The 27,694-nt window shown below is 47.8% G+C and overlaps 2 protein-coding genes across 9 annotated transcripts in view; one reads left to right on the forward strand and one right to left on the reverse strand.

Moving 5' to 3' along the window:
• WIPI1 (WD repeat domain, phosphoinositide interacting 1) overlaps positions 1-24,918 on the forward strand; it is a 31,328-nt gene extending 6,410 nt beyond the window's left edge. Inside the window, exons 2-14 of one of the 2 annotated variants that reach the window (XM_075580116.1) lie at positions 6,792-6,874; positions 9,596-9,765; positions 10,906-11,002; positions 12,069-12,166; positions 13,136-13,228; positions 13,526-13,596; positions 13,788-13,817; positions 14,755-14,862; positions 17,473-17,634; positions 18,135-18,242; positions 18,888-19,006; positions 19,239-19,339; positions 23,842-24,918. In XM_075580116.1, the coding sequence (XP_075436231.1) occupies positions 6,792-6,874; positions 9,596-9,765; positions 10,906-11,002; positions 12,069-12,166; positions 13,136-13,228; positions 13,526-13,596; positions 13,788-13,817; positions 14,755-14,862; positions 17,473-17,634; positions 18,135-18,242; positions 18,888-19,006; positions 19,239-19,339; positions 23,842-23,889 (1,288 nt within the window). In that variant the 3' untranslated portion in view covers positions 23,890-24,918. The remainder of the gene's footprint in view (positions 1-6,791; positions 6,875-9,595; positions 9,766-10,905; positions 11,003-12,068; positions 12,167-13,135; positions 13,229-13,525; positions 13,597-13,787; positions 13,818-14,754; positions 14,863-17,472; positions 17,635-18,134; positions 18,243-18,887; positions 19,007-19,238; positions 19,340-23,841) is intronic. The other variant, XM_075580117.1, reaches the window with a different exon arrangement.
• Positions 23,693-27,694, reverse strand: part of ARSG (arylsulfatase G) — a 118,156-nt gene continuing 114,154 nt past the window's right edge. For 6 of the 7 annotated variants that reach the window (XM_075580112.1, XM_075580108.1, XM_075580110.1 and 3 more), the window contains 2 exons: positions 25,425-25,515; positions 23,693-25,241 (listed from right to left, as the gene is read on the reverse strand). In XM_075580112.1, coding sequence (XP_075436227.1) covers positions 24,967-25,241; positions 25,425-25,515 — 366 coding nt within the window. In that variant the 3' untranslated portion in view covers positions 23,693-24,966. Of the gene's footprint in view, positions 25,324-25,424; positions 25,516-27,694 lie in introns of all 7 variants that reach the window. The other variant, XM_075580114.1, reaches the window with a different exon arrangement.

Genomic DNA, 27,694 nt, shown 5'->3' on the forward strand with positions numbered 1-27,694 from the left:
ACATACAATTTCTACGGAGAAATTAAAAGTAACGCTGGTGTCTGGGAGCAATTAGACAAGGCGAGCGGGGCTTCTGTACATCGAGCTGCCACGCTGCTGTTCTTTTGTGAATGCGGCTTTGGAAAAACGTAGTTGCAAGGCACGATTAAATGTCCAGGTCTAAATTCTTGTCACTCCTATGTCAGCCAGAATATCCTGAGGCGTTATTTAAAATACTATAGAAATGTGTTTAAACATGTCTGGCGTATCCTCTACTTGCAGCCTCGGTGTTTCAGCTGAATTCTCAGCCCACAATCACATTTCTAGAGATTTAGGTGCATTTTAGTATATTTTGAGAAACATTTGACGATACCACATGAAAACTGTGATTATATATATATATATATATATATATATATATATATATATATATATATATATATACACACATACAGGCATACCCCACATTAACGTACGCAATGGGACCGGAGCATGTATGTAAAGCGAAAATGTACTTAAAGTGAAACACTACCTTTTCCCACTTATCGATGCATGTACTGTACTGCAATCATCATATACGTGCATAACTGATGTAAATAAGGCATTTGTAACAGGCTCTATAGTCTCCCCGCTTGCGCACAGCTTCGGTACAGTTAGGGAGCCGGTATTGCTGTTCAGGACGTGCTGACAGGCGCATGCGTGAGCTGCTGTTTGCCTATTGGGCGATATGTACTTACTCGCGAGTGTACTTAAAGTGAGTGTCCTTAAACCGGGGTATGACTGTATACATATACATATACACACTACTATATTATGAACTTGCTGGTTGTGAGATCTAACACAATGGTTTTCAACCTAAAAACGTATTGTGTGTGTGCACATTTGCATGTAATTTCCCAGAATTCCTTGCTGCAGTGGAAGCACTGTATGCTAGGTGATAATAGCGAAAATCAGGGTTGCAGACCTGTCTATGACATGTGAATGTGCTCACAAGTGATATTTATATGATATATATCTATATAATATATATTTTCATGTAGCGCTTTACAGTCGTAATAGATGCAAAGAATAATAGGAGTAAGCACTTTACACAAAAGTAAACTGGAAAAATAGTCACTGTCCCAAAGAGCTCACAATCAAAGTGGTATGTAGGGAGAATTTGGACAATAGAAGGGTGCTGTGGGAAGCGGGTATGCAAGGGGCGAGTATATTGGAGCTATTGAAATGCTTTAAGGGCGAGTTTTGAGACCGGCCTTGAAGGTGGAGAGAGAAGATGCTCGGCGGATAATGAGAGGAAGGGTATACCAAGGGTGAGGGGCAGTGATGTTATAAGCAGAAGACTATGGCACCTCATCATTTGTGACTTTTAAGACACCCAGCCACATACCCAATGTACGTTAAGTAATTAAATGTTTATATATATGTATATGTATATATGTTAGTTTTTTTTAACCTTTTTTTGAATAATTAACATACGTGGCAAAAAAAGAGAACATTTGGAAGTTGCAGAGTAAAATATTAATATTCATCCTTTCCAAGTTTTCTAAGGGTGGCTCTCCTAGAATCACTGATGCTCGTGTCAATATTAGTGTGTGTGAGTGTATATGCAGATCTATCTCCGTATGAAACCTTGTTTTAGTTAAAGCCACTTTCTGTAGGAATGGCCAAAGATCGCCACAAAACAATATTACTGGTAGCACAGAGACAAGATGTTCAAAGAATAAGACGTCCTTTTAAAGCTCTAAGGACCGACTCGCTCGTGCTTGGGGAAGAGAAGGGTGGAGTTTAAGCCAGGGCAGGGCAACGCCAGTCCTCAAGGGCCACCAACGGGTCAGGTTTTTGGGATATTCCTGCTTCAGCACAGGTGGTTCAGTCTTTGAGCCACCTGTGCTGGAGTAGGGCTATCCTGAAAACCTGACCTGTTGGTAACCCTTGAGGACTGGAGTTGCCCAGCCCTGGTTTAAGGCCAGGGCCCACACATCGAGTGAGTGATGCAGACACGATGCTTTGTGTTTTTGTGCGGACTGCCCTTTGCATCAGAGAATCGCAGCGAAAAGACATTTTGAAAAGTCTCCGATTGTTCCCAATGGATGTGATGCAGAAATGGCTTTGCACGGCTGTTTTGTGTCACGTGCTTTCTTTTTTCTGATTTAATGATTGGGATTATCACCAGCAGTTAAAGGGGTATGGGTACTCCAGACAGGTAAACCTACTTGGGTGCTCATACTGAGCAAATAGACAGGAGTATAGCGGTTCAGTAGTAATAAAAGCAAGTACCTGACATTAGTGAGCGAGCCAGAATGATCCCTTGTGTCGCGGTTTAGTAGAAATGTGATAAGTACGTTAGTGATATCCAGCTCAGATGGGGTTAATGTTTCAGACGCAAATGCCGAATATCTTTGTTTATAAAGATGATTCTGCACACACAAACTGTGGGTGTTGGCACACGCAAACATTCATTAGGAATAGTAATGTCCTTTGGACACAATGATGCATCAAGTTAGTGCTCCCAAGTCAGATGTAAGTAAACAGTAAAAGTCCTGAAGCTCGGGCACGGGAAGGCACAAACCCCCCAAACATCCTGGAAGGTAAAGCACAAAGCACCATCTGAGGCCATCTAACCGTGTGCAAACCGGGCCGTGTCCCCAGCAATGAAGGTGTTCTCCTAACCGTGTGCGTACTGTGTCCTCTGCAATGCAGGCGTTATCCTAACTGTGTGTATGCCGTGTCCCCAGCAATGAAGGTGTTCTCCTAACCGTGTGCGTACCGTGTCCTCTGCAATGAAGGCGTTATCCTAAATGTGTGTATGCCGTGTGCTCAGCAATGAAGGTGTTCTCCTAACCGTGTCCTCTGCAATGAATGCTTTATCCTAGCCGTGTGCGTGCCGTCTCCTCTGCAATGAAGGAGTTATCCTAGCCGTGTGTGTGCCGTGTCGTCTGCAATGAAGGTGTTATCCTAGCTGTGTGTGTGCCGTGTCGTCTGCAATGAATGCTTTATCCTAGCCGTGTGCGTGCCGTCTCCTCTGCAATGAAGGAGTTATCCTAGCCGTGTGTGTGCCGTGTCGTCTGCAATGAATGCTTTATCCTAGCTGTGTGTGTGCCGTGTCGTCTGCAATGAATGCTTTATCCTAGCCGTGTGCGTGCCGTCTCCTCTGCAATGAAGGAGTTATCCTAGCCGTGTGCGTGCCGTGTCGTCTGCAATGAATGCTTTATCCTAGCTGTGTGTGTGCCGTGTTGTCTGCAATGAATGCTTTATCCTAGCCGTGTGCGTGCCGAGTCGTCTGCAATGAATGCTTTATCCTAGCCGTGTGCGTGCCGAGTCGTCTGCAATGAATGCTTTATCCTAGCCGTGTGCGTGCCGTGTCGTCTGCAATGGAGGTGTTATCCTAGCTGTGTGTGTGCCGTGTCGTCTGCAATGAAGGTGTTATCCTAGCCGTGTGCGTGCCGTGTCGTCTGCAATGAAGGTGTTATCCTAGCCGTGTGCGTGCCGTGTGGTCTGCAATGAAGGTGTTATCCTAGCCGTGTGCGTGCCGTGTCGTCTGCAATGAAGGTGTTATCCTAGCCGTGTGCGTGCCGTGTCGTCTGCAATGAAGGTGTTATCCTAGCCGTGTGCGTGCCGTGTCGTCTGCAATGAAGGAGTTATCCTAGCCGTGTGCGTGCCGTGTCGTCTGCAATGAATGCTTTATCCTAGCCGTGTGCGTGCCATGTCATCTGCAATGAAGGTGTTATCTTAGCAGTGTGCGTGCCGTGTCGTCTGCAATGAAGGTGTTATCTTAGCCGTGTGCGTGCCGTCTGCAATGAAGGTGTTATCTTAGCCGTGTGCGTGCCGTGTGGTCTGCAATGAAGGTGTTATCCTAGCCGTGTGCGTGCGTGCCGTGTCGTCTGCAATGAAGGTGTTATCCTAGCCGTGTGCGTGCCGTGTCGTCTGCAATGAAGGTGTTATCCTAGCCGTGTGCGTGCCGTGTCGTCTGCAATGAAGGAGTTATCCTAGCCGTGTGCGTGCCGTGTCGTCTGCAATGAATGCTTTATCCTAGCCGTGTGCGTGCCATGTCATCTGCAATGAAGGTGTTATCTTAGCCGTGTGCGTGCCGTGTCGTCTGCAATGAAGGTGTTATCCTAGCCGTGTGCGTGCCGTGTCGTCTGCAATGAAGGTGTTATCTTAGCCGTGTGCGTGCTGTGTCGTCTGCAATGAATGCTTTATCCTAGCCGTGTGCGTGCCGTGTCGTCTGCAATGAAGGTGTTATCCTAGCCGTGTGCGTGCCGTGTGGTCTGCAATGAAGGTGTTATCCTAGCCGTGTGCGTGCCGTGTGGTCTGCAATGAAGGTGTTATCCTAGCCGTGTGTGTGCCGTGTCGTCTGCAATGAATGCTTTATCCTAGCCGTGTGCGTGCCATGTGGTCTGCAATGAAGGTGTTATCTTAGCCGTGTGCGTGCCGTGTGGTCTGCAATGAAGGTGTTATCCTAGCCGTGTGCGTGCCGTGTGGTCTGCAATGAAGGCATTATCCTAGCCGTGTGCGTGCCGTGTGCGTGCCGTGTGGTCTGCAATGAAGGTGTTATCCTAGCCGTGTGCGTGCCGTGTCGTCTGCAATGAAGGCGTTATCCTAGCCGTGTGCGTGCCGTGTCGTCTGCAATGAAGGTGTTATCCTAGCCGTGTGCGTGCCGTGTCGTCTGCAATGAAGGTGTTATCTTAGCCGTGTGCGTGCTGTGTCGTCTGCAATGAATGCTTTATCCTAGCCGTGTGCGTGCCGTGTCGTCTGCAATGAAGGTGTTATCCTAGCCGTGTGCGTGCCGTGTGGTCTGCAATGAAGGTGTTATCCAACCTGTGTGCGTGCCGTGTGGTCTGCAATGAAGGTGTTATCCTAGCCGTGTGTGTGCCGTGTCGTCTGCAATGAATGCTTTATCCTAGCCGTGTGCGTGCCATGTGGTCTGCAATGAAGGTGTTATCTTAGCCGTGTGCGTGCCGTGTGGTCTGCAATGAAGGTGTTATCCTAGCCGTGTGCGTGCCGTGTGGTCTGCAATGAAGGCATTATCCTAGCCGTGTGCGTGCCGTGTGCGTGCCGTGTGGTCTGCAATGAAGGTGTTATCCTAGCCGTGTGCGTGCCGTGTCGTCTGCAATGAAGGCGTTATCCTAGCCGTGTGCGTGCCGTGTCGTCTGCAATGAAGGTGTTATCCTAGCCGTGTGCGTGCCGTGTCGTCTGCAATGAAGGTGTTATCCTAGCCGTGTGCGTGCCGTGTCGTCTGCAATGAAGGCGTTATCCTAGCCGTGTGCGTGCCGTGTCGTCTGCAATGAAGGTGTTATCCTAGCCGTGTGCGTGCCGTGTCGTCTGCAATGAAGGTGTTATCTTAGCCGTGTGCGTGCCGTGTCGTCTGCAATGAAGGTGTTATCCTAGCCGTGTGCGTGCCGTGTCGTCTGCAATGAAGGTGTTATCCTAGCCGTGTGCGTGCCGTGTCGTCTGCAATGAAGGTGTTATCCTAGCCGTGTGCGTGCCGTGTCGTCTGCAATGAAGGTGTTATCCTAGCCGTGTGCGTGCAGTGTCGTCTGCAATGAATGTTTTATCCTAGCCGTGTGCGTGCCGTGTCGTCTGCAATGAAGGTGTTATCCTAGCCGTGTGCGTGCCGTGTCGTCTGCAATGAATGCTTTATCCTAGCCGTGTGCGTGCCGTGTCGTCTGCAATGAAGGTGTTATCCTAGCCGTGTGCGTGCCGTGTGGTCTGCAATGAAGGTGTTATCCTAGCCGTGTGCGTGCCGTGTCGTCTGCAATGGAGGTGTTATCCTAGCCGTGTGCGTGCCGTGTGGTCTGCAATGAAGGTGTTATCCTAGCCGTGTGCGTGCCGTGTCGTCTGCAATGAATGCTCTATCCTAGCCGTGTGCGTGCCGTGTCGTCTGCAATGGAGGTGTTATCCTAGCCGTGTGCGTGCCGTGTCGTCTGCAATGAATGCGTTATCCTAGCCGTGTCATCTGCAATGAAGGTGTTATCCTAGCCGTGTGCGTGCCGTGTGGTCTGCAATGAAGGTGTTATCCTAGCCGTGTGCGTGCCGTGTCGTCTGCAATGAATGCTCTATCCTAGCCGTGTGCGTGCCGTGTCGTCTGCAATGGAGGTGTTATCCTAGCCGTGTGCGTGCCGTGTGGTCTGCAATGAAGGTGTTATCCTAGCCGTGTGCGCGCCGTGTCGTCTGCAATGAAGGTGTTATCCAAGCCGTGTGCATGCCGTGTCGTCTGCAATGGAGGTGTTATCCTAGCCGTGTGCGTGCCGTGTGGTCTGCAATGAAGGTGTTATCCTAGCCGTGTGCGTGCCGAGTCGTCTGCAATGAAGGTGTTATCCTAGGTGTGTGCGTGTTGTGTCGTCTGCAATGAATGCTCTATCCTAGCCGTGTGCGTGTCGTGTCGTCTGCAATGAAGGTGTTATCCTAGCCGTGTGCGTGCCATGTCGTCTGCAATGAATGCTCTATCCTAGCTGTGTGTGTGCCGTGTCGTCTGCAATGAAGGTGTTATCCTAGCCGTGTGCGTGCCGTGTCATCTGCAATGAAGGTGTTATCCTAGCCATGTGTGCGCCGTGTCGTCTGCAATGAAGGTGTTATCCAAGCCGTGTGCGTGCCATCTCCCCTGCAATGAAGGTGTTATCCTAGCCGTGTGCGTGCCGTGTCGTCTGCAATGAAGGTGTTATCCTAGCCGTGTGCGTGCCGTGTCGTCTGCAATGAAGGTGTTATCCTAGCCGTGTGCGTGCCGTGTCGTCTGCAATGAAGGTGTTATCCTAGCCGTGTGCGTGCCGTGTCGTCTGCAATGAAGGTGTTCACTGTATGTTTCTATTTGACAGGTCCCTGGCTATAGGAATGAAAACGGGCTACAAGCTTTTCTCCCTGGGCTCTGTGGAGCAGTTGGACCTCGTCCATGAAAGCAGTAAGTATCCTGTTGACTTTTTGTCTTTTAATGTTTTGGTTTGTGTGACATTATTAAAATATGAACTACTTGCCCACATAGTGGAAGCACATCTGGCAGCAAAGGGTGTTAAGGGGCTTTCAGTGCCACGTACATCGGGGGTCTTCAGCTAGTTCTCTAAAGGGGCCAAATCAGACATAGACATCTCTAACATGAATGTTGTTCTTGTTTCACTTACAATAAGGGATACAGAAAATAAAAACGGGGGGGATTAGTACACTAAGAAGTTTATACATTTAAACATTTTATATAATGTTAGGCAGGGGTCTCAAACTCAGTCCTCAAGGGCCGCCAACAGGCCAGGTTTTATGGATATCCCAGCTTCAGCATAGGTGGCTCAATCAGTGCCTCAGCCTTCAACTGAGCCACCTGTGCTGAAGCAGGGATATCCATAAAAGCTGTCCTGTTTGAGCCTTGAGGACTGTGTTTGAGACCCCTGATGTTAGTTGTATGAAGGGCCACAAGACTATTGGACATTTAAAAACTAGAAAATGTATATTTTCATCCTTTTTGTAATGACCTGAACTTACCGAAGTGAGTGTCAGTGGGTAAAACTGCCCTTAGCTGCTGAAGGAACTAGTATGAAATGAGCAGGAGCAGAGAGTCCACCAGCCACATCCAGGATCAAAGGATGAAATGCTATTAAAGAAAAGGGATGTAATATCCAGGCACCTTGATTTTGGGAAATAAGCTTTTTGGGGTTGAGAGAGAGAGAGAGCCTCTTGACTGTATAAAACTTTTAGGGGCTTATTCTCGTATCTCCTAAGTGGTCAGCACAAAACCGCGCGGTGTGCCATGTTCAGACGAAGCGGAATGAAATGTGAGTAAAAACCTCTAGTCTCTATTGCAAATCGCATCTATAACAAGTGACAAAGCGCGCGGTTTAACAGCCAAACCGCCCGGAATTGTACGCGCTTTAGAAGCGGAAAGACCTGAGGCGCTTACTCCATCCCCAGTCTGACTTATGGGTTTTGCTCTCTCAGCCAAACCCAGATTTCAGGCTCTGGATGTAACTTGCAGAATACCAATCTCGCCACCGCTGAGGTGGGGTGAAGAAAGTGCGTTTTTAGAAGCGATTTGCATAACGGAGCGACGAGAATAGCTGTTTTAGTTTAAAAAAAAAGAGAGAGAAGAGTTGGATTTTTTTTTTTTGACCGATCGGATTGGCGGAGCCAGAGTGATACCGCTTCTAAAAAAAAGCCTTTATAGACACGGATTGGACACACGAGAAGGGATTACAGAAAAGGAAAGTATGCAATCCCATCGGAAAGGGTTTTTTCGAACCGGTTTGTCACACATAGAAGATATTAGAATGAACCTCTTAGGCGGCGTCCATGCTGCCGGAGATCATGCGTGTGCGTGGCCGGCGCGATCACAATGCCTTAAGGCAATGATCCCGCTCATAGACCGCGCGTGCGCACTGAATCAGTTCAATCTGATTCTTCGGCGCCATAGCCAGGTCACCAGAGCGGTTCGCACAATGAGGGCGAACTAGCTCCGTGACGTCACTGGCACGCCCCCACGACACGCCCCCACGACACGGCGCATCTAGTATCGCCAAAAAACCCTCACGCTAAACACGGGTGATGTCGCACGCCTCCGCGCGGTCTTCAGCATGCATGGACGCAGCCTTTGTCTTTAAGAGAGAATTTGAACTGTGTTTTTTTGTTTTGTTTTTTATTAATTTAAAAATTAAGTTCCCAATATTTCATTATAACATCACACGTCTAGCACGGCTTCAAAACCTAAATCCTCACGCAGTGTGTTAATTTAAAACAGCAAGAGAGGGGCGTCTTTAACTGTTTCCATGCTGGTAGGAAGGAGAAATGTCACAGGTGCTCCAAAAACCCCAAGGATTAGGGACGTACCGTGTTCACAAAGTGACCGGGTACTCGGAAAAAAATGGGTAGTTTTGACTTGGCTGCCACCGGCGGCGGAGGGAGATGAGGACCGCGGCGGAGGGAGATGAGGACCGCGGCGGAGGTGGAGGAGTGCCACGACGACATGCTGGTGGCAGTGGGAGCAGCGGAAGACGTCCTTCAGCCGGTGGCGGTAGCAGCAGAGGATGACATCCTTCACAACCGGGGCGAGCAGAGGAACATGTGACCGGAGCAGGAGCGTTACTATTGGACAGCCAAGGAGGAGCTGCACCAGAAGTCAGAAGACTTCCGGGTCGGACGGCTGGGGCGCACTCCTCCCCGACAGTCTAATAGTAACGCTCCTGCTCTGGTCACATGTTCCTCTGCTCGCCCCGGTTGTGAAGGATGTCATCCTCTGCTGCTACCGCCACCGGCTGAAGGACGTCTTCCGCTGCTCCCACCACCGCCACCAGGATGTCGCCATGGTCCTCCACACCCTCCACCGAGATTAGAGCAGAGCGGAAATTACCCGGCACTGGGTCCCAGCGCCCTGGGCCGGTTCCGGGTACTTTAATTATGGCCGAGTACCCGGGACATCACTACCAAGGACTCTTGATTGAAATGAAAACGAGACTCCAATCCCTGTATCCAGTGATGTTTAGCACATGGTCCACGCTAGGACTGAAACGTTGATCCCTGTAGCCTACCACCGCTAAAATATTTTTTGCCACTTCCACCGGAGTGGCGTTTTTGTTGGTCTCCGCTGGAATGGAGTGAAGCCCCTTTTAGTTTGTCTTACTGTACACTGTGCTGCACTGTGCAGGTGAGGCCTCGGACGTGTACATCGTGGAACGCCTCTTCTCCAGCAGCCTGGTGGTCGTGGTCAGCCACGCGAAGCCTCGACAGATGAATGTTTACCACTTCAAGAAAGGCACCGAGATTTGCAACTACAACTACTCCAGCAACATCCTCTCCGTCAGGCTGAACCGGCAGGTAAAGCGCAGGCGTGCGCGGCGTAACCTATAAACACACCCTACACTGCCGGAGCGGCAACATCCTCTCCGTCAGGCTGAACCGGCAGGTAAAGCGCAGACGTGCGCGGCGTAACCTATAAACACATCCTACACTGCCGGAGCGGCAACATCCTCTCCGTCAGGCTGAACCAGCAGGTAAAGAGCAGGCGTGCGCGGCGTAACCTATAAACACACCCTACACTGCCGGAGCGGCAACATCCTCTCCGTCAGGCTGAACCAGCAGGTAAAGAGCAGGCGTGCGCGGCGTAACCTATAAACACATCCTACACTGCCGGAGCGGCAACATCCTCTCCGTCAGGCTGAACCAGCAGGTAAAGAGCAGGCGTGCGCGGCGTAACCTATAAACACACCCTACACTGCCGGAGCGGCAACATCCTCTCAGTCAGGCTGAATCGGCAGGCGTGCGCGGCGTAACCTATAAACACATCCTACACTGCCGGAGCGGCCGTATATGGGTGACGATTAAGGGACCATCACTACCTTTGTGCTCTCGTGTGTGTTAAATACTCGTCTCTTTAATGCTGTAATTGTAATACTGTATTACGGGTATGATAACATGTCCAAGAGCTTACAATCAAATTGGAGCACAAGGATAACGTTAATGGCCCATGGAGCTGGCTGTCCTGGTAAAGGAGCAGTCCCCTGTCTCCCCTAATATATGTATCTATATCTATCTTCAAACACTGCTATTTTCTGCTCTGGGGGACCACTGGTTCCTGAGATTTACCAGTTATAAATCTCACGCCAGGGGAAACAAAATAACTGCAAATCTCGGACCAATAGGAAGCTGCAATATAGACTGTAGCCTCCTATTGGATGGCCATTTAAATCCTCTTTAAAAACCAGGAAATAATACTGTTCACTTCACCAGTAAGTATCTCCAGAACCTGCGAGATCCCCAGAGCTGAAAATAGTGTGGGTCAGTTCTGGAGAACCCCCCCCACACCCCCAGATCCAAACCTGACCCAAAAAATGGGTGTTATGGTGGATTACTCCTTTTAGGCGAGGGATTCCCACTTCAGAGGCCAGTAACCCAACTACAAGACTATTTCCCCCTCTCTCCCCTCTACACCGTGGTGACTCCGGATTTTGGTTTCAGCGGTTGGTTGTGTGCCTGGAAGAGTCTATTTATATTCATAACATCAAGGACATGAAACTCCTCAAAACCTTGCTGGATACTCCACAGAACACAACAGGTAAGCGGGCATTTTAAAAAGGCAGCGGCGGCGGCACGGCGAGGCTTTCTGTGTGTGCCTATATTCTCTACACGTCTAGAACACGCATCGCCCACTGAAGCCACAGCAGCCGGATAACTAGTAACGGCGCTGGCAGGGATTCCTGAAGGACGCTCAGACTCTTAACCCAATGAGGATTCTGATGTTGTGGTGTGTTCTGCTGCGACGCTTGCAGATGTTGGAATACTTTACCAGTCAGTGCTTCGCTGCTGTGTGTGTGTGTGTGTGTGTGTGTGTGTGTGTGTGTATGTATGTGTGTGTATCTTTATATAGCACCATCCGTGTACAGAGCGCTTTGCAATACACGTCACATAGTATTTTATAAGAATGGGAATAAGAGCTACAGACATAAAACAGTAGGAAAAGGCGTCCCTGCCCCGAAGAGCTTAGTGTGTGTGTGTGTGTGTGTGTGTGTGTGTGTGTGTGTGTGTGTGTGTGTGTGTGTCCGTGTCCTGCCCCTCTAGAATAATGTTGGTGCAAGAGTTGCACACGTTACTCACGTTGTGCTCTAAGGCTCCATTCTCAAAGTGCTGGTGCTGTCATTTGCAGACGCTGCAAGCGGCTTGTATAACCGTATATATTTAGTATGATCACGCACTCCAGATTACAATCAAATAAAAAAATCTTATTTTATTGAAGTCAACGTTTGTGTTATTACTACACCAAAGGTGCAGTAATAATGCAAACATTGACTTCAATAAAAAAATATTTGTATATTATTGTAGTTTGGCGTGCGTGATCATACTAAGTGTAGAAGCTGCCCCTCTATCACTGTTCAGGACGGCTGTGCCATTTTTGTGAATTGCTGGGAGCAATATCTACGTATGTGATCTCTGCTCACTACTGGAGGTAAAAAAAGACTGGTGGCAGAAGGGGATTTGCTACTGAGCGTTTATCGGTTTCAGTTAAGGGAATGGTGCATTTGGTTATTTCCAATGCTACTTTCGCATCTTTTATCTTGTGACTGTGTTTCTTTACATTATGCTGCCAGGCGGACACAAAGTATTAATATCTCCACTATTCCTAGGTCTATGCGCACTTTCTATCAACCATTCCAACTCCTACCTGGCATACCCCGGCAGCTCCTCTATTGGCGAGATCATGGTGTACGATGCCAACTCCTTGGTAAGTCCAGCTGTCCTGCAGCCAGTGAGAGGTTTGACTCTGCCCCTCTGCACCATCTCCTTTCGTAAACACAACCTGGGACAGTCTCCTGCGTGGGGGGGGGGAGGGGGAGATGAAAGGCCGCTGCAGATGTTGTCTAGAAATAGAGACTACCAAGAGCTTCAGTCCACCCGACTTCTTACATTTCCACATGACTCGTTACACAGCTGACTTTGCCAGCTAAAGTTTGTTACCATCAAGCAATTAACACTGCTGCAAAACTCTAGGCCCATGTTTACTAAGCAGTCTTCTACCATGAGACACCGTGCAGGCCAAAAACCTGAATATCTTCCAACACCAGAATGTGCCTTGTGTCAGTAGACTGCTTGGTAAATATGGCCCTTAATACTTGAAGGCATTTGGGGCTCAGTGTTTTGCCGATCATTGGAGCTCCGCTTATTTGCTGAATCAATATGTGGTGAAGAAGTCTTTCCTGTGCTGGAGAAGAGTTCAGGTCCAAACAAATGGGTCTAAAACGTTTCACAGCACAGGGAAGTCACCTTAAAGCATATTGCAGGGGTGTGCAAACTGGGGGGCTCCTGAGATGTTCTAGGGGGGGGCGGGGGCGTGGCACTTAGAGGCCCCGCGCTCTTCCCCCAAGGCATCTAAATTAAATGCAGGGGGATCAACGTCCCATACCTTGTCTCCAGCGACGCGTTGCCAAGACAACGTGACCCCGGAGACAAGGTAAGGAGGGGGCGCGCAGACTGAAAAGTTTGCGCACCCCTGGCATATTGAATAGCCTTCATAGTAATTAAAACCTCAGAAGAAGTTGTTGAGAAGCTCGGCTACAAGGCGCTATAGAAACAAGGTCTCCGGCTGCACTGTGGGACGGATCGGCACAGAATCTACTTTGTCTAGTGGCATTTAATTTTTGGGTTGTTTTTATCCTAAAATAGAAAAGATGTTTACAATAATTTCTATTTGCAGAAAACTGAATGCACGATACCTGCCCACGACAGCCCCCTTGCTGCCATGGCTTTCAACTCTACAGGAATAAAATTAGCCAGCGCTTCCGAGAAGGTGAGTACATTAGAAAGCGACCCGAACACGTCGAACGCAAAGCAGGGCCCAGCCTGGGGTCTTCTGGGCAGTTACATGTCATGGTAATTTGTGTCGCTATTAAATGAACAGTACCACTAATAATTCTTAGTAGCGCTTAGTTCGCTGATAGTTTTAGAATTAAAATTCCAGTTTGATTTAACTTAGAAATACAGATATTTTTTATTTTTTTTCCCTTTCATTATGACGTTCCGAAGCGGTTGGTATCTTTGTTTAATTCCTGCTAATGTTCTTTTTATTATTGCCTCGTCATGACAGGGGACTGTGATTCGTGTGTTTTCCGTTCCCGAGGGGCAGAAACTGTACGAATTTAGGCGAGGGATGAAGAGGTGAGCGCACATTAATCTGCTCTCGAAACAGGCAAACGCAAGGACATTCATACAGTACAGGGGGATGTTTAAAGACTTGTGAAATAGAACCACGTGTGGTGTTGGGAAAAAAATATATATATTTTGAACCAGCAAGAGGGGCTGTCCTAGGAACTTTAAATGTATAAGCTAAAACCGCATCTTCATTTCAGGTGCATGAAAGGAATCCCAGTGCCCTGTGTGTAAGTTTATAACACACACACACACACACACACAATGCGACACACAGCTTAGCTGGCATTTCTGTTCCACTGGTGTTAGAGATAATGACCTCTGTGAAAGGGCTGCTCCATATGCTTTTAATGATTAGACTCGTGTGAGCTGCAAAAACATGAATATATTTTTACTGGTGTTTCCCCCCCCATCCCCCCCCCTCTGTTTATAGAATGCTTTGTGTAGTCCAATAGTCACAATGAAGCTCTGGGCTGAAGAGCTGACAATCTGCTTTTAAGACACGTCTGCATAGAATACGCAGTTTTATTGTGTAATGCTTTTTCCCCTCCCCTGCCAATGCATTGACCCCGTTGGCAGCAAAGGGGTTCATTTTAGCGGTGTCCCTTCAGGATACTGCAACAAGGCAGTGAAAAGCTTAATAAATATCCCAATATTCATTGGGATTTTTTTTAAAAGGAGCAATCCAAGCACTTAAACCAACAAAAAGAACACTTTGTGTACCCAGGATTTAAGCGGGGGGTCTCCAGAGTTGAACCCCATCAAGTTCAGATCCGGAGACCCCCTGCTTCCGGAGAGACAGACCTCCGTAGTAGGTGCCGGTAGCCGCTTCGGCTGGGGTTTAAAGCTCCTGCGTTTCGCGGGCCAATAGGAAGCCTCGCTGGGAGACGTCACAGCATCCTATTGGCTCGTGGAAGCTTTGAAACGCTGCCATTATAAGATCCCTGGTAGCAGACCGGCTTCCGGTACCTCCTACAGAGGTATCTCCGGAATCAGGGGGTCCCGGTGCTGAAATTAATGGGGTTCAGCTCCGGAGACCCCCCCTCTGCATCTATCCGGGGGGGGGGGGGGGGGTGGAAGCCAGATTGCCTGGAAATATTTGTTGTTGTACGTTGCCCTTTGACGCAGCCATATACTGATCTCCAGCCATGCTTTCCCCCGACGCAGGTACGTGAACATCAGCTCTCTAGTCTTCAGCATGGATGCTCAGTTCCTCTGCGCGTCCAGCAACACGGAGACCGTGCACATCTTCAAACTGGAGCAGCTCGCCGCCAGGTAGCTACGCTTAGATTATAGGACCGGCAGTGGCTGATGTGTGGGGTGGGGAAGCAGCCCCCCTCCCCCGAGGTCAGGTCAAACAAGGAAAGCTTATATTAACAGATGAACGAAGCTCACCCCGTGAGTAGGTAATGTAATGCAGATGCATGCAAGGTGTACATTTTGCATGTCTCTTTCTCCCCCCCCCCCCCCCACCCCTTCTATGCTTTGGAAACGGCAAGCTTGAAAATGTTTATCTAACGTTACTCACATCTCACATCCTGAAGCGCTTGCAAAAGTCAACAGCGTGTGAAATGCTTCAGCCCGTGACAGAGGGGGGCTGTGTGAAAACGCTGATCGCAGGGTCTTGCATCATATCCCCAAGCAGCAGAGGAAGTTGAGCGGCAGAGTCACGGACAGTAGCTATTAAGCCGAGTTCGTTCTCGCGTGTCCTGCCAGGAAGGATGGGAGACGGCGGCTAAGTAAACCAGTTATTGCTGGTTTTGGGAACAATGTAACGAGGGCCACCAACAGGTCAGGTTTTCAGGATATCCCTGCTTCAGCACAGGTGACTCCGTCAACGACAGCCACTGATTGTGTCACCTGTGCTGAAGCAGGGATATCCTGAAAACCTGACCTGTTGGTGTCCCTTGAGGACTGGATTTGCCCAGCCCTTGCATCAGTGGGCTTCTCCTAAAGAATCATACAAGCCTTAAAAATCACACAGGCTGCACAATCATTACATGTATATTTATCATAATGGCAGCCATGTCTGGAAATGGTTAAAAGCTCCAAAAAAACAAAACCAAGCATTGACTTCATTTGAAGTGGAAACATCTTCCCTCACACTTCCCATGCGTCTGATAAAGGGCTGCAGGCCTCTGTCTTTCCATTAGGTGGCGCTTCTCCACCAGAAATTTTGGAAACTCCCTTAAAAATGGTATTGAGATTTCACTCACACATAGTCCACGTTCATGTCCATACAGTCTTCGTCACGGCCAAGCGCGCCACCGCACGGGCGTCACCCGCTTGAAGCGGGTGCGATTTTTGGCCATCGTACGCGCCCTCCGTGGGTGTGTCTAGGGGCGTGCCAGTGACGTCACGGAGCTGGTTCGCCCTCATTGGACAGACGTGACCTGTCAGTTGCGCTGAGAAATCAGTTTAACTGATTTCTCACGCAACGCGCGCCCCTCCTGCTTCCGCACGGATGCACCCATGGCCCCAGCCTAAGGCTTGTTATATAGTAGGCGCTGGCATGCGCCCGGCGTGCACGTTTAGTTGTTAGGGTGCAAGCGGTGACGCGCGCGGTTAGGGGGCATTAGGCCACGCTGTGATTGGTTCGCGGCGTGGCAGCAGTGTGAAAACACAATTTGATTGTATTTTCCCTGGTCTGCCGCGCCACCGCGTCCCTAGTATAGAAACGTCTGGTTAACACAGCCAATTATAATTGGCGCGCACGATAGCGCGCGCACTATATTACACGCCTAACACTCACTTCTGTGCTGTACACTTTGGACAAAAATGTATGTTTTCTCCCCAAATGCATGGCAAACTTGGCAGCAAAAGGGATAAAATACCAGTTATTTGGCAGAGGCTGCCCAGATACCATACATTCAGGTAATAAGTCCTTGACCGCTATACGCCCAACAGGTATCTTTAACTAGTTCTCCAAAAGGGGCCAGATCAGAAAACATCGAGGCCTACAAGGGCTGCAAGCTTATTGTAATGACATTTTAGACATTTAAAGACAAAGTATAATATTTTCAAAATGTAGAACATCTGTAACATATAGATTTACGTTACTGGAACTTACAAGGGAGTGTCAGTGTGAAAAACTGCACCTGGCTGCCCAAGCAACTAGTGTCAAATTGGCAGAGAGCTCAACGACCACAGCAAGGTCCCATCGCGGGCGCCAGTCGACGAGCCCTGGCCTACAAGCTCCATACAAGATATGCATACATACAGTCCCATCATGCGATCTGCTTTCTCATGATAAGCTAACCTGTACAAGAGCCGTCTCTTGGGGATAACTCTCCCATCCTCAGGCCAGAAGCCCTGCCTCTTGGGGATGACTCTCCCATCCTCAGGCCAGAAGCCCTGTCTCTTGGGGATAACTCTCCCATCCTCCGGCCAGAAGCCCTGTCTCTTGGTGATAACTCTCCCATACTCAGGCCAGAAGCCCTGTCTCTTGGTGATAACTCTCCCATCCTCCGGCCAGAAGCCCTGTCTCTTGGGGATAACTCTCCCATCCTCCGGCCAGAAGCCCTGTCTCTTGGGGATAACTCTCCCATCCTCCGGCCAGAAGCCCCGTCTCTTGGGGATAACTCTTCCATCCTCCGGCCAGAAGCCCCGTCTCTTGGGGATAACTCTTCCATCCTCCGGCCAGAAGCCCCGTCTCTTGGGGATAACTCTTCCATCCTCCGGCCAAAAGCCCTGCCTCTTGGGGATAACTCTCCCATCCTCCGGCCAGATGCCCTGCCTCTTGGGGATAACTCCCATCCTCCGGCCAGATGCCCTGCCTCTTGGGGATGCTTCCTTCCTCCGGCCAGATGCCCTGTCTCTTGGGGATAACTCTCCCATCCTCCGGCCAGAAGCCCTGTCTCTTGGTGATAACTCTCCCACCCTCAGGCCAGAAGAGAACGCCTCCTGGACCGGTTACATGGGCAAGATGTTTCAGGCCGCTTCCAACTACCTCCCGACCCAAGTATCGGACATGATGAACCAGGACCGGGCTTTCGCCACCGTGCGGTTGAACTTCTCAGGCCAGAAGAACGCTTGCACCTTGGTCACGTAAGCAGCGCCATCCCCCGCTTGGTATCATTGTAGATATTCTGGCATTAAAAGGTGCAATCTTGGCTTCCTGAAACGAACACAAAGCAAATATGTGGTTGGTTTTGTTTCATAGGCCTGGTCCCTACTGCCTTCGCCCCGCGCGGAGGCGTGCTAGACCTGCCATCGGGGGGGGCGTGTCAGTGACCTGCCCATTGCGCCGAGGAATCAGTTTCAAACTTTTCCTTGCACAACGGGCGCCCCCTCCGGCTGTTGCGCGGTCTATGGGCGCGATCAATGCCTTAATGCAATGTGATCGCGCTGCGCGCGGACGCCTCCGTGCGGTCTGCGGCAGCATGGACTTCGCCTTAGGGGCCTCTGATTGGGGAAGGGTTTGTCAGTCACTGTGCACAGCACAACATGGGCCCGCCAAAGCTTTCACACGTTAGAAAGGAAACTAGGAGGGGTTGTAAGCATTATCATTATTAATGTGAGTGAGCAGGAATAATCTCTGCTTTCAGAATTCAGAAGCTGCCACGACTCCTGGTGGCGTCCTCCAGCGGCCATCTCTACATCTACAACTTGGACCCGCAGGATGGAGGGGAGTGTGTCCTAATAAAGAAACACAGGTGACCGGAGCAGAACGGTTGATGCTTGTTCTTGACAGTGGATTGTTCAGTAATAAAAAAAAAAAAAATAGTTCTGTTTTTCTTCCACCCAAAAGCTGGACACCGGGCTAATTCAAGATACGACCCGCGGATAAATATAAACATCACTCCATAGACACGCAACGATTGCCTATGTTGGGTTTAGCGTGCAGGCAGAAAGCAGTCACTGCTTCTTAGTAAGCTTGTTACCAGAGGGGTTTGCAGCACTCACGCCCTAACACGGGGTGCTCAATTCCAGTCCTCAACCCCCCCAACAGGTCAGGTTTTCAGGATATCCCCAGCTTCAGCGCAGGTGGCTCAATCGGAGGCTGTCGAAGACTGAGCCACCTGTGCTGAAGCTGGGATACCCTAAAAACCTGACCTGAGGGGGCTTGACGAGTCAGAGTAAAGCACCCCTGCCTTAACAGCCTCTCAGTTTACAATTTGTGCAGCACTGGGCTGCTCCATCTATGATTACACACAGTGATACCGAAATACTCCCCTACAAATAGTATATAAAAGGGAGCTACACTAGGGGCAGTATTAAAAAATACCGAAAGCACATCCACTGGGGAAGCCCAAGCGTGAGATATTACTGACGGGAGGAAACCACTCTTCTTGTAACAGTCTGCTTGGAGCGGGGAAGGCCGAGACAGACGGCGAGAGCGAGGAGTGTCCTGTCCCAGCGTCTTACGCAGCCACATTGGCCAGACCCAGCACGGCACCCCCCTCATCCACCATGACAGGTGAGCTACGCGATCACTGTAAAACCTCAAACCCCAAGGCTCTCCCCTCCCCCCAACAAGGGGGCGCTGACAGGTGGGAGATAGGCCGTTTAAAGCCATGTTGGATGTTACCAGGGACGCCCGGCTTCAAGGCTAGTTGATTTATCTGTGACTGGACATCCAATGTAAAAATGTACACGTGTGCAAATCCATCCCAATCCCACTAACCCCACCATCCCTTTTTGTCTCCCAGGTTATTCGGAGGACGGGGGAGCCCTGCGCGGAGAACTTATTCCCGAACACGAGTTGGCCGCAGGATCCATCCGTCTGGACGATGAAAACGAGTTTCCGCCTGTGAGCATTCAGACTCCCTAAAACCGTAGCAAAAAAAACCCCAGGGAAAAAGTGTTCCCTCCTCCAAGGAGAAATGTGCCATGTTACCTTAAAAGCCATTCCACTGATAACCAAATCAGCCCTGGAGGTTTGGTACTCTAAACGCATTCATATAGACTTTATATCATGTGCTTGCATTGTAGCGTGAAAGGAATTCTAACTGGACAATTCTGCCAAGAACTATAGACCCCCATAGAAAAAGATGGTGATTCTATAACTCCTAGGGTGGCTCTTATAGCCTTTGTTTAACCTAGGGGTTGTCAACTCCAGTCCTCAACACCCCTCTCACCCCCGCGGGCCAGATTTTCAGGATATCCCTGCGTCAGCACAGGTTGGCTGTGAAGACAGTCTTCAACAGCCAACCTGTGCTGAAGCAGGGATATCTTGAAAATCTGACCCTTGTAGCGGCCTTGAGGACTGGAGTTGAGCCCCTAGTTTAACCCCATTCAGTGCCAAACGAGCTCCCTGCTTTGCAATGTGTAGCATTCGCGCAGATAAATGAAACCGTACAGTGGTGGAAGCCTCAGATAATACGTTTAAATTGGCTCGCATGCGTTTGTGATTACTCGCTCCAAATATAATATACTATACTCTTTACTACCATAATAGTGTATATAATGTAAATTAGCTACAAGTAATTGAAGAAGCAGTTTTGTGTTTCAGGGAATTTTTGTTTTTCTGTATACAATCCCCAAGGAAGGCTACTGTCCATTTTTGGGCGAGTATGCCGACAGCGGCTTGGAAAACCTGTTGGAAGGCGAGACTCACAGTTGAATGTCATTCTTGCTTCCCATTGAACGCTGGCCTATGCAAACCTCGGCCCATCCTTATTCCACATAGGCTTTACTTCCACGTTCCATCGCTCCTGCGTTGGCTTAGAGCAAGGGTGCACAAACCTGCCCCGCTGCACCCCCCTGCCCGCTCTCCCCTCCATGCTCGCGCCCCCTTCTTACCCTGTCTTCGACGGCAAATTATGTCGGGTTGCCATGGCAACGTGACCCCGACGCGTTGCCGAAGACAATTTAAATGCCTTGGGGAAGAGCGCGGGGCCTCTCCAACCGTGGTTGCAGAAAGTTCCCAAAGTTAGGGAGGAAACACTAAAAATCTAATCATTTCACGGCACCCTAAATCATACACCGTGCTCTCGATCCAGGGGGTGGTGTGGTTGTGTGCAGCAAGTATCTCATGCCAGAAGTCAACTCCTATAAATCCCAATCGCTGCAATAGACGCATTTATTATCGGAGATTCTTCGGGGGTCAAATCACGAGCACAAAATTGGCTCACATGGCTGAAGAGCTTAATTGATACATTAATGGGAAAATCCATTGAGCTTGTGTATGTACTGTATATATTACAGGGGAGGCCAACTCCAGTCCTCAAGGGCCACCACCAGGCCAGGAAGGCTGAGCCACATGTGCAGAAGCAGGGATATCCCTAAGACCTGGCCTGTTGGTTGACTGGAGTTGGCCACTCCTTGTGTATTCTAATGAAACCATCTGAAATCAGATTGTTCCATTGAGTGATTTCAGAATGGCGCAGCACACAGGATCACACTGATCCCACGCGTCACTTTATCCGATTCCGGATACCTTTTTGTTAATGTCTAACTTCCCTTCCTGCTGCAAAATACGCAGTGGAAGTCTTGAAGGCTATTTAAACTTTTTCAGCACGTAGGTTAAAAGAACATTTTTTTTTTTTTAAAGTGGAGTCTTTTTCAAATGACCGTGTAATCCGGTTACTCCTTCGGAATTAAGGACAAAATGGAGTCGCTTTAAAATAAAAAACCATTGTTACAGTTCTTCCATTCGCTTATGTTTCACTTTCCAAGTTATCCTCAACCTTCACTTGCAGCTCGTCTTGGAAAATGTGAACCCATATTTTACCATTTTAATTTGTATTTTTAAAGCAAGTTCAGCATTTTACGAGGTTGCTGAAAGGCAAGCACGACGCTGTGCAGAATCGCCGCGCGTCCAATCTGTTAAGTAGAAAAAGGTCACGTTTTTTTTTTAGAACTCGCAGGTCGAGGTTATTTGAAGTCGCTCTCTTGCGAGCGGTTTTTGGACGCAGTTTTCCGTTTGCCTGACTTTTAATACAGTGGTTATTCATGGGAATTTATCATTTGACCATCCGGGTTAATGGGCTGATGCTTTATTTACTACCACAATACAAGCAAGGATGTGGCGACAAACACTATTAGCATTAACATCTGGCAGTGGCAAAATTTTTAGACCTCTCCCATAATCCTTGGTCCTACACGACGTAGAGACCAACCCTAACGGAGAAATGCATTCTTATCTTCCATAGTTACATAGCAGATGAGGTTCAAAAAAAAGAATCGTCCAAGTTCAACCTATGCTAAATTTAGACAGATCCTATATCCGTACTTACAGTATATTGATCCAGACAAAGGCAAACAAACCCTCCCAGTGACAGATCATCTAAGGATATCTCATAAGGGGAAAAATAAATTCCTTCCTGACTCCAAATATTGGCAATCAGATTACTCCCTGGATCAACATCCTTCCCATGTTTACCTATTTGGTATATCCCTGTATACCTTTCCTTTCTAAAAAAAGATGGCCAACCGTTTTTTATTTTTTAAGATATTGTGGCTTATTTTGTTCTCACTGTGTTACCCGGTCCGGTGATTTTGCCAAAAAAATACTATTCTATTTCAGTTTGTACAATGAAAGTATGAGAACGTCACGTTTTAGGTTGACAGGAGGGTACTATGGAAAAGTACCACTACTGACCCCAAAACACGCCTGTACATAGTCTGTATGTAGCTATGGCACAGTTCCTAATCGGCTATTTTCCACAGTGTTGTATGGAATGGGATGTTCCTTATGACCGGAACCGCTGTACAAGACCAGTGTTATTATTCGCTGGTAAAATCCATTGCATTTCAAGTGTTCCCATCGCTGCTTCCTTTCAATGCACATCCTATTGCTTTATACCATGACGAGAACATTGTGCATCTGAATGTGTTGGAGAGCGAGTCGGACGCTGTACGGAGGAGTTTGTTACAGAATCGCACAGTCCTGAAAGTGTTTACTTGGGAAACGGAGATATCATTTGGTATTTCTGTCCTACACCTTGGCATGTTTGGGATCTGTGGTCCGATTGCTCCACTTACGACCTGCTTTTATATTGGATTTTCACCAGAAAACGACCAGTTTAGAAGAGCGCAGGAGATGGTTTCCTAGCATAGGTTTCATGTCTAAAAGGGCTTTCACAAGAGTATTTTTTGTTAAATACAGTTCAAGTATCAAAGACCCCCTAAAAGATGCATTAGTCCAGGGGTGGTTAACTTCAGTCCTCAAGAGGCCACCAACAGGTCAGGTTTTTAGGATGTCCCTACTTCAGCACGGGTGGCTCAGTCTTCAACTGAGCCACTGATTGAGCCACCTGTGCAGAAGCTGGGATATCCTTAAAACATGACCTGTTGTGGCCCTTGGACTGGAGCTGACCACCCCTGCATTAGTCTTTCAGCAAGCTTGGACGTAGTTGGATCCATTCAGGGAATATGCGCTGTATTGCGCTCACTTCACTACCGGACTGTTTATAGTTGCAGATAGGTTCGTAGAAACCAAAACAAAAGCTGAAAAAGAACAGACGTCCAAGGGATTTAGAGTTTTGTATTCCTTCTTCCCACTAGATGGTTAGGAAATTGGCATTATAATGCTAATATATAAATGCTTTATGCTGTAGCTTGCGCACAATGATTTGTGATGCTTCCGCAATAAGGCGCTCGCTCGCTGGGTTACTTTAACCTACTGAATAAGGAACGTTATTGCCTTTTATTAATAATATTAATCAAAATATTAACTATACTAATATTAACATTGATAGAAATGAAAAGCACTTGATTTTGGTCTTGTGGGGACAGGCAATTCCCTTCTCTAAAATGCTGGCAAGTGTACGCAACGTGCCTAGTGGAATACAAGTTGCTGGCCCAGTGAGCTTACAGTCTAGCTTTCAGTGTCCGGGTCACAGGGAAATGGAGCTAATAATTTTAAGTTACTATCCTGGGTCTTGAACATTGGGTCTCATCCCAGAGGCTGGAGTAAGAATATCAAGACCACCCACCCTCCCCAGTATTACTTTATCAGGGGGGCTCAACTACAGTCCTCAACCACCCCCCCAACAGGTCAGAGTTTCAGGATATCCCTGCTTCAGCACAGGTGGCTCAATCAGTCCCTGTGTCAGCACAGGTAGCTCAATCAGAGGCTCAGCCTTTGGGGTGGGATGGGGGGAGGAGGTTTGAGGACTGGAGTACCCCTGCTCTAGATCTCTAACATTTTGGTCTAGCCTGTCTTTTGCAGCCTTTTACTAGAGCTGTTCAAGCAGTATAAAGCCCTCTTAACCCTTCCTACACATGTGCACAGGGTCCATTTATAACACACCCTGCAAACTATCTGCGGCTGGAGAGAATAAGGCGGTTCTGTTTTGATTTTGGTAGATAAGTTTGTGCCGCGGCGGGCAGACGGTCAGAGACGATGTGTCGTGACGAGACGCCAGCAGCTGAATCCCACGCACGGGTTTGGATCAGACGGAATTTGGAAGAAAAAGGCTTTTGCCCAAGCCATAAAAAAGGTCTCTAAATTACCACACGGGTGCTCCACGTTTAACGTATTGTGACTTGCGTCATTTTCATTCAGTTGTGGAAGGGTGTGGAATAAATATACTGTATGCACATTTGTATTTAGCGGACGTATGCATCGGAACCACAGTACAAACTTGTTACTTGTAATATTTTATTTGTATTTATCCTTTTATATAAATGGTTTTCCTTAATTTATGCAATTCTATTTGTACAAATATACTTCCAGGAAATCCTGCAAATATCAAAATATATGTATTCCTGTTCATAATACCAATATAGTACTATTTTACCCATGCAAAGTGCATTTTACAGAGATAATGCAAACAATTTATTGTGGAGTAATAATGTAAATTCTGCAATAAACGTATCATGTCTCTATCTAGCATTGCCGACTGCTGTTTTTAAAGATTAAACATCTGGAATTTGAGATGACATATTGCTTATTTAAAAACCCCCATCGGTGCTGAAGGTGAGTACAATGCATTTCAATCTCTGAGCAGCTTTTAAACTTGGTCCCCCACACTCTCAGATTTCGGTTTTCTAGGCCAGAGCCAACACAAGTATACTGCAACAAGCTTTAAAGAGGGACTTTCCACTAATCTGAGAAAATAAACTTTCTGTACCAAGATAAATGGTTTGCTTAAAGATTGAATCACTACCTAACAAAAAATATTACCACTGGTGAAAAATTATTGTAGACTGCAGTCATGTCGGCTTCTATTGTGGCTGACATGGCTGTGTCACTAGTTCAGAGCAGTCCGGCGCACCAAAAGACATCAGTACCTGAAGGCTGTACGTAGGAATGTGTTTGTGTTCAGGGTTTTCTCCCAACACCGTCCAAGTTAATCTCAAGCTTAATTTGCTTCCAAGTCTTGACATGGGACGGATAAGAGTTCGAATGGTGAGAGCAGCAGGGACAAACAGGATTGACAATTTGGCAAAATGACGCAGCCAAGCCAGCTGAGCTTCAACATTTGTGAACTACAGCTCAGTACATCGGCAGACGATATGCTTTGGATTGCAGCAGGGCACTGCCCAGGGCGCCTGTGAGTAGTCTGCCATAGTTACATTGTCTGTGGCAACGTCAGAAAGAAGGTAGTCAACAGCCCTCGTTAACTTGGGCAACACCTTACGGTACTCCTCACTCCTACGGTCCAGTGGCATGTCCTCCTGAATGTCCTGATCAAGGTTAAACACCAGCGGCAGTTCATGGTGTTGCTCGGGTCCTATGCTTCCATCACAAGCTTCTGCTCCACCTGCAAAGATGAAGTATCAACAGGTCCATCAAGTCCTCTAAGAGGGTGTTGCCATGAAAGATAAGTAACGTGTAGTCATACCCTAGAACAGGCACAGTGCAAAATATATTTAAAAAAAACGTTATCCCTTAGTAGACAAGTCCTAACATGCAAATTAAGCGTTGAAAACAGCGGGATGGTTACCTGTTGTGTAAAATGCCTTGTAGTGGCCCAACCGAACTGCCTCTATCTTTCCGTACTGCCCGCCTGCTCCACTATTTGGGTGATAAAGTATCTAAAGGGAGGAAGACCATGCGTTACTTTTCCAGCGTCTACAAGCAGGTAATGTGATTAGTAAGGAGACATTCACCCATCGCGTTTCGCCTCAGCTCTGTCTTGTGTTGTTAAATGTGTCTCGCTTTCGTGGGCAAACGCTGCGGACTAAGAAGGTGGAAATGAATTGCAGGCCTCAGCAAACTTAATGCTGATCTATTTTACAGGAGGGGGGAAATCGGGTCAAGCCACTTGGATATCCCCTAAAAGGGGTCTAAGGTAAAGGAGAATAACAAAAATGGGTGCTAAGACTAATTGTCAGGTCAAGGAGTAACAGTCATAGGGAGACAAGCACACCAAATATTAAGAAAAAAAATCAAAAAGGTAGGAAAAAAGGTCATTTAATGACTATAAGAAGTCATGGTTGCATCCAACGGTTCGGTGCCAACATGCACCTTCATCAGGGAGGGGAGTTACTTCTTATAGTCATGAAATTACTTTTTGATTTTTTCCCCCTTAATTTTTGGTGTGCTGGACTCCCTCTTGCTCAGATCTATTTTACAGAACATTTAAAAAAGGGGGCGCAAGGAGATTCTGCATCCCATTTACCAATACAGCGATTGGAGGTAAACCGGAGATTTAAGTGAATATGAACTGGCAAACGATGTGCGCTCCAGCGCGGCCAGCTGATCCCCCTTCAGCTGCGGGCTTGTGGTACACCGCTTTATTTTGTATTTTCACTGAGTCTGCAGACATTATCATTCCAGAGAGGATTAGCGATGGTTATAAAAACAAAGTAGCGTTTGTGTTCTTGAATGCCAAAAAAAAAAAAACAATCCTCTCTAGCATGTTTACAAACCTTAACTTTAATCTCCTTAACCGCCTCACTGGGGCAGTGAATGGGTTAAACTAAAAATGTACCGTCACAAGACAAAGATAGGGAAGAATCTGAGCAAACAACGTAACCACTGTAGTGCAGGTAATTGGAATAGGGAGAAGCTCACCCTACTTCCTTTACGGACCATCTTTTAAATATGAAATAAAGCAATGTCAGATTTTATTCCACATGACCATTTTTTATCCATAAAACAACCGAGGTAAGAACTTCGCATGAACTGCAGAACATCTGCTCCTGGAAGGGCGATAGAATTATTCATTGGGTTCCTGCTGTGTGATTTGAACATCTGCTGAAGATGCAAGTGACCGTTACACAGTTTATACAGCTAATGGGCAGGTCGCCATCCGCAGGTGTCTGTTATTGTTCCCAAGGCAGGTCAGTGCTAGCTGACCCAATGAAAACAGCAGCTCCTAAACCATACACGTCTGTTCTGTTCTCATAGTCTTCCAGGGAAGATCCTTCAAAGGAAGATGAGGTCACATTGGCCATGGGAGGTGCTCGACCTTTCCTATGATAGGGCAGCTTGCAGCACAACAGGGCAAGGAGTTGCAGGCTCTTGCAATACACAAGGCGTTAACAGGATGTACCGCCACAAAACTGCTCAACTAAAACCAGATGGGGCATAACAAAAAAAGTGCCCCATCCTCGGGCCACAGCAAATCTCTCCCTTCCAAGTCTCTGCCATGTATTAACACACAAGGGCTGTTGAACCATGCAGGACGTGGTCAAATGTGTCAAAATAGCATCACCTCACTCTGTTCCCATCCCTTTTTCTTGGGGGGGGCTCCCTAATCAACTGTTTCCCTAATCAACATGCTGTGAGGCCATCTCACCCATGCCGAAGTTCTGGTCCAATTAAATAGGTACATTGGAGACCCAATAAAATGACAATCTAACTGCTTTTCTACCATGTTTAATTGTTTGACATTTCCAATACCATTTTAGATTTAGGTCCAATAGACCAACTCTAAACTTTATCACGGCAAATCATACTGAATATGCCATATAATTATTATTAGGGGGTTAGAGCAGCAGCAGCAGCAGCGATTCCAAATACTATAGCTGGGTTAGGTCTTATAAATTTCCCAAATGGAAACCTCTTTCACAGAAATACAACTTAAACACCGGAAACCTGCCGAGAAATTCATGATTAAGCACGTGATCATGTTGAGAAAAGCAAGAGTGTGCGGTTTGGTCCTATTCATGGTCAGAGGGGCGTACAATTGGCAAAAGTCCCCCTGACAAGAAAGGGTTTCAAAGTAACAGCATGGACAGCAGACTTTTGAACCTGGGTTGGCCAACT

The sequence above is a fragment of the Ascaphus truei genome, chromosome 22 (assembly GCF_040206685.1).
Source record: "Ascaphus truei isolate aAscTru1 chromosome 22, aAscTru1.hap1, whole genome shotgun sequence".
NCBI classification, from domain to species: Eukaryota; Metazoa; Chordata; class Amphibia; order Anura; family Ascaphidae; genus Ascaphus; species Ascaphus truei.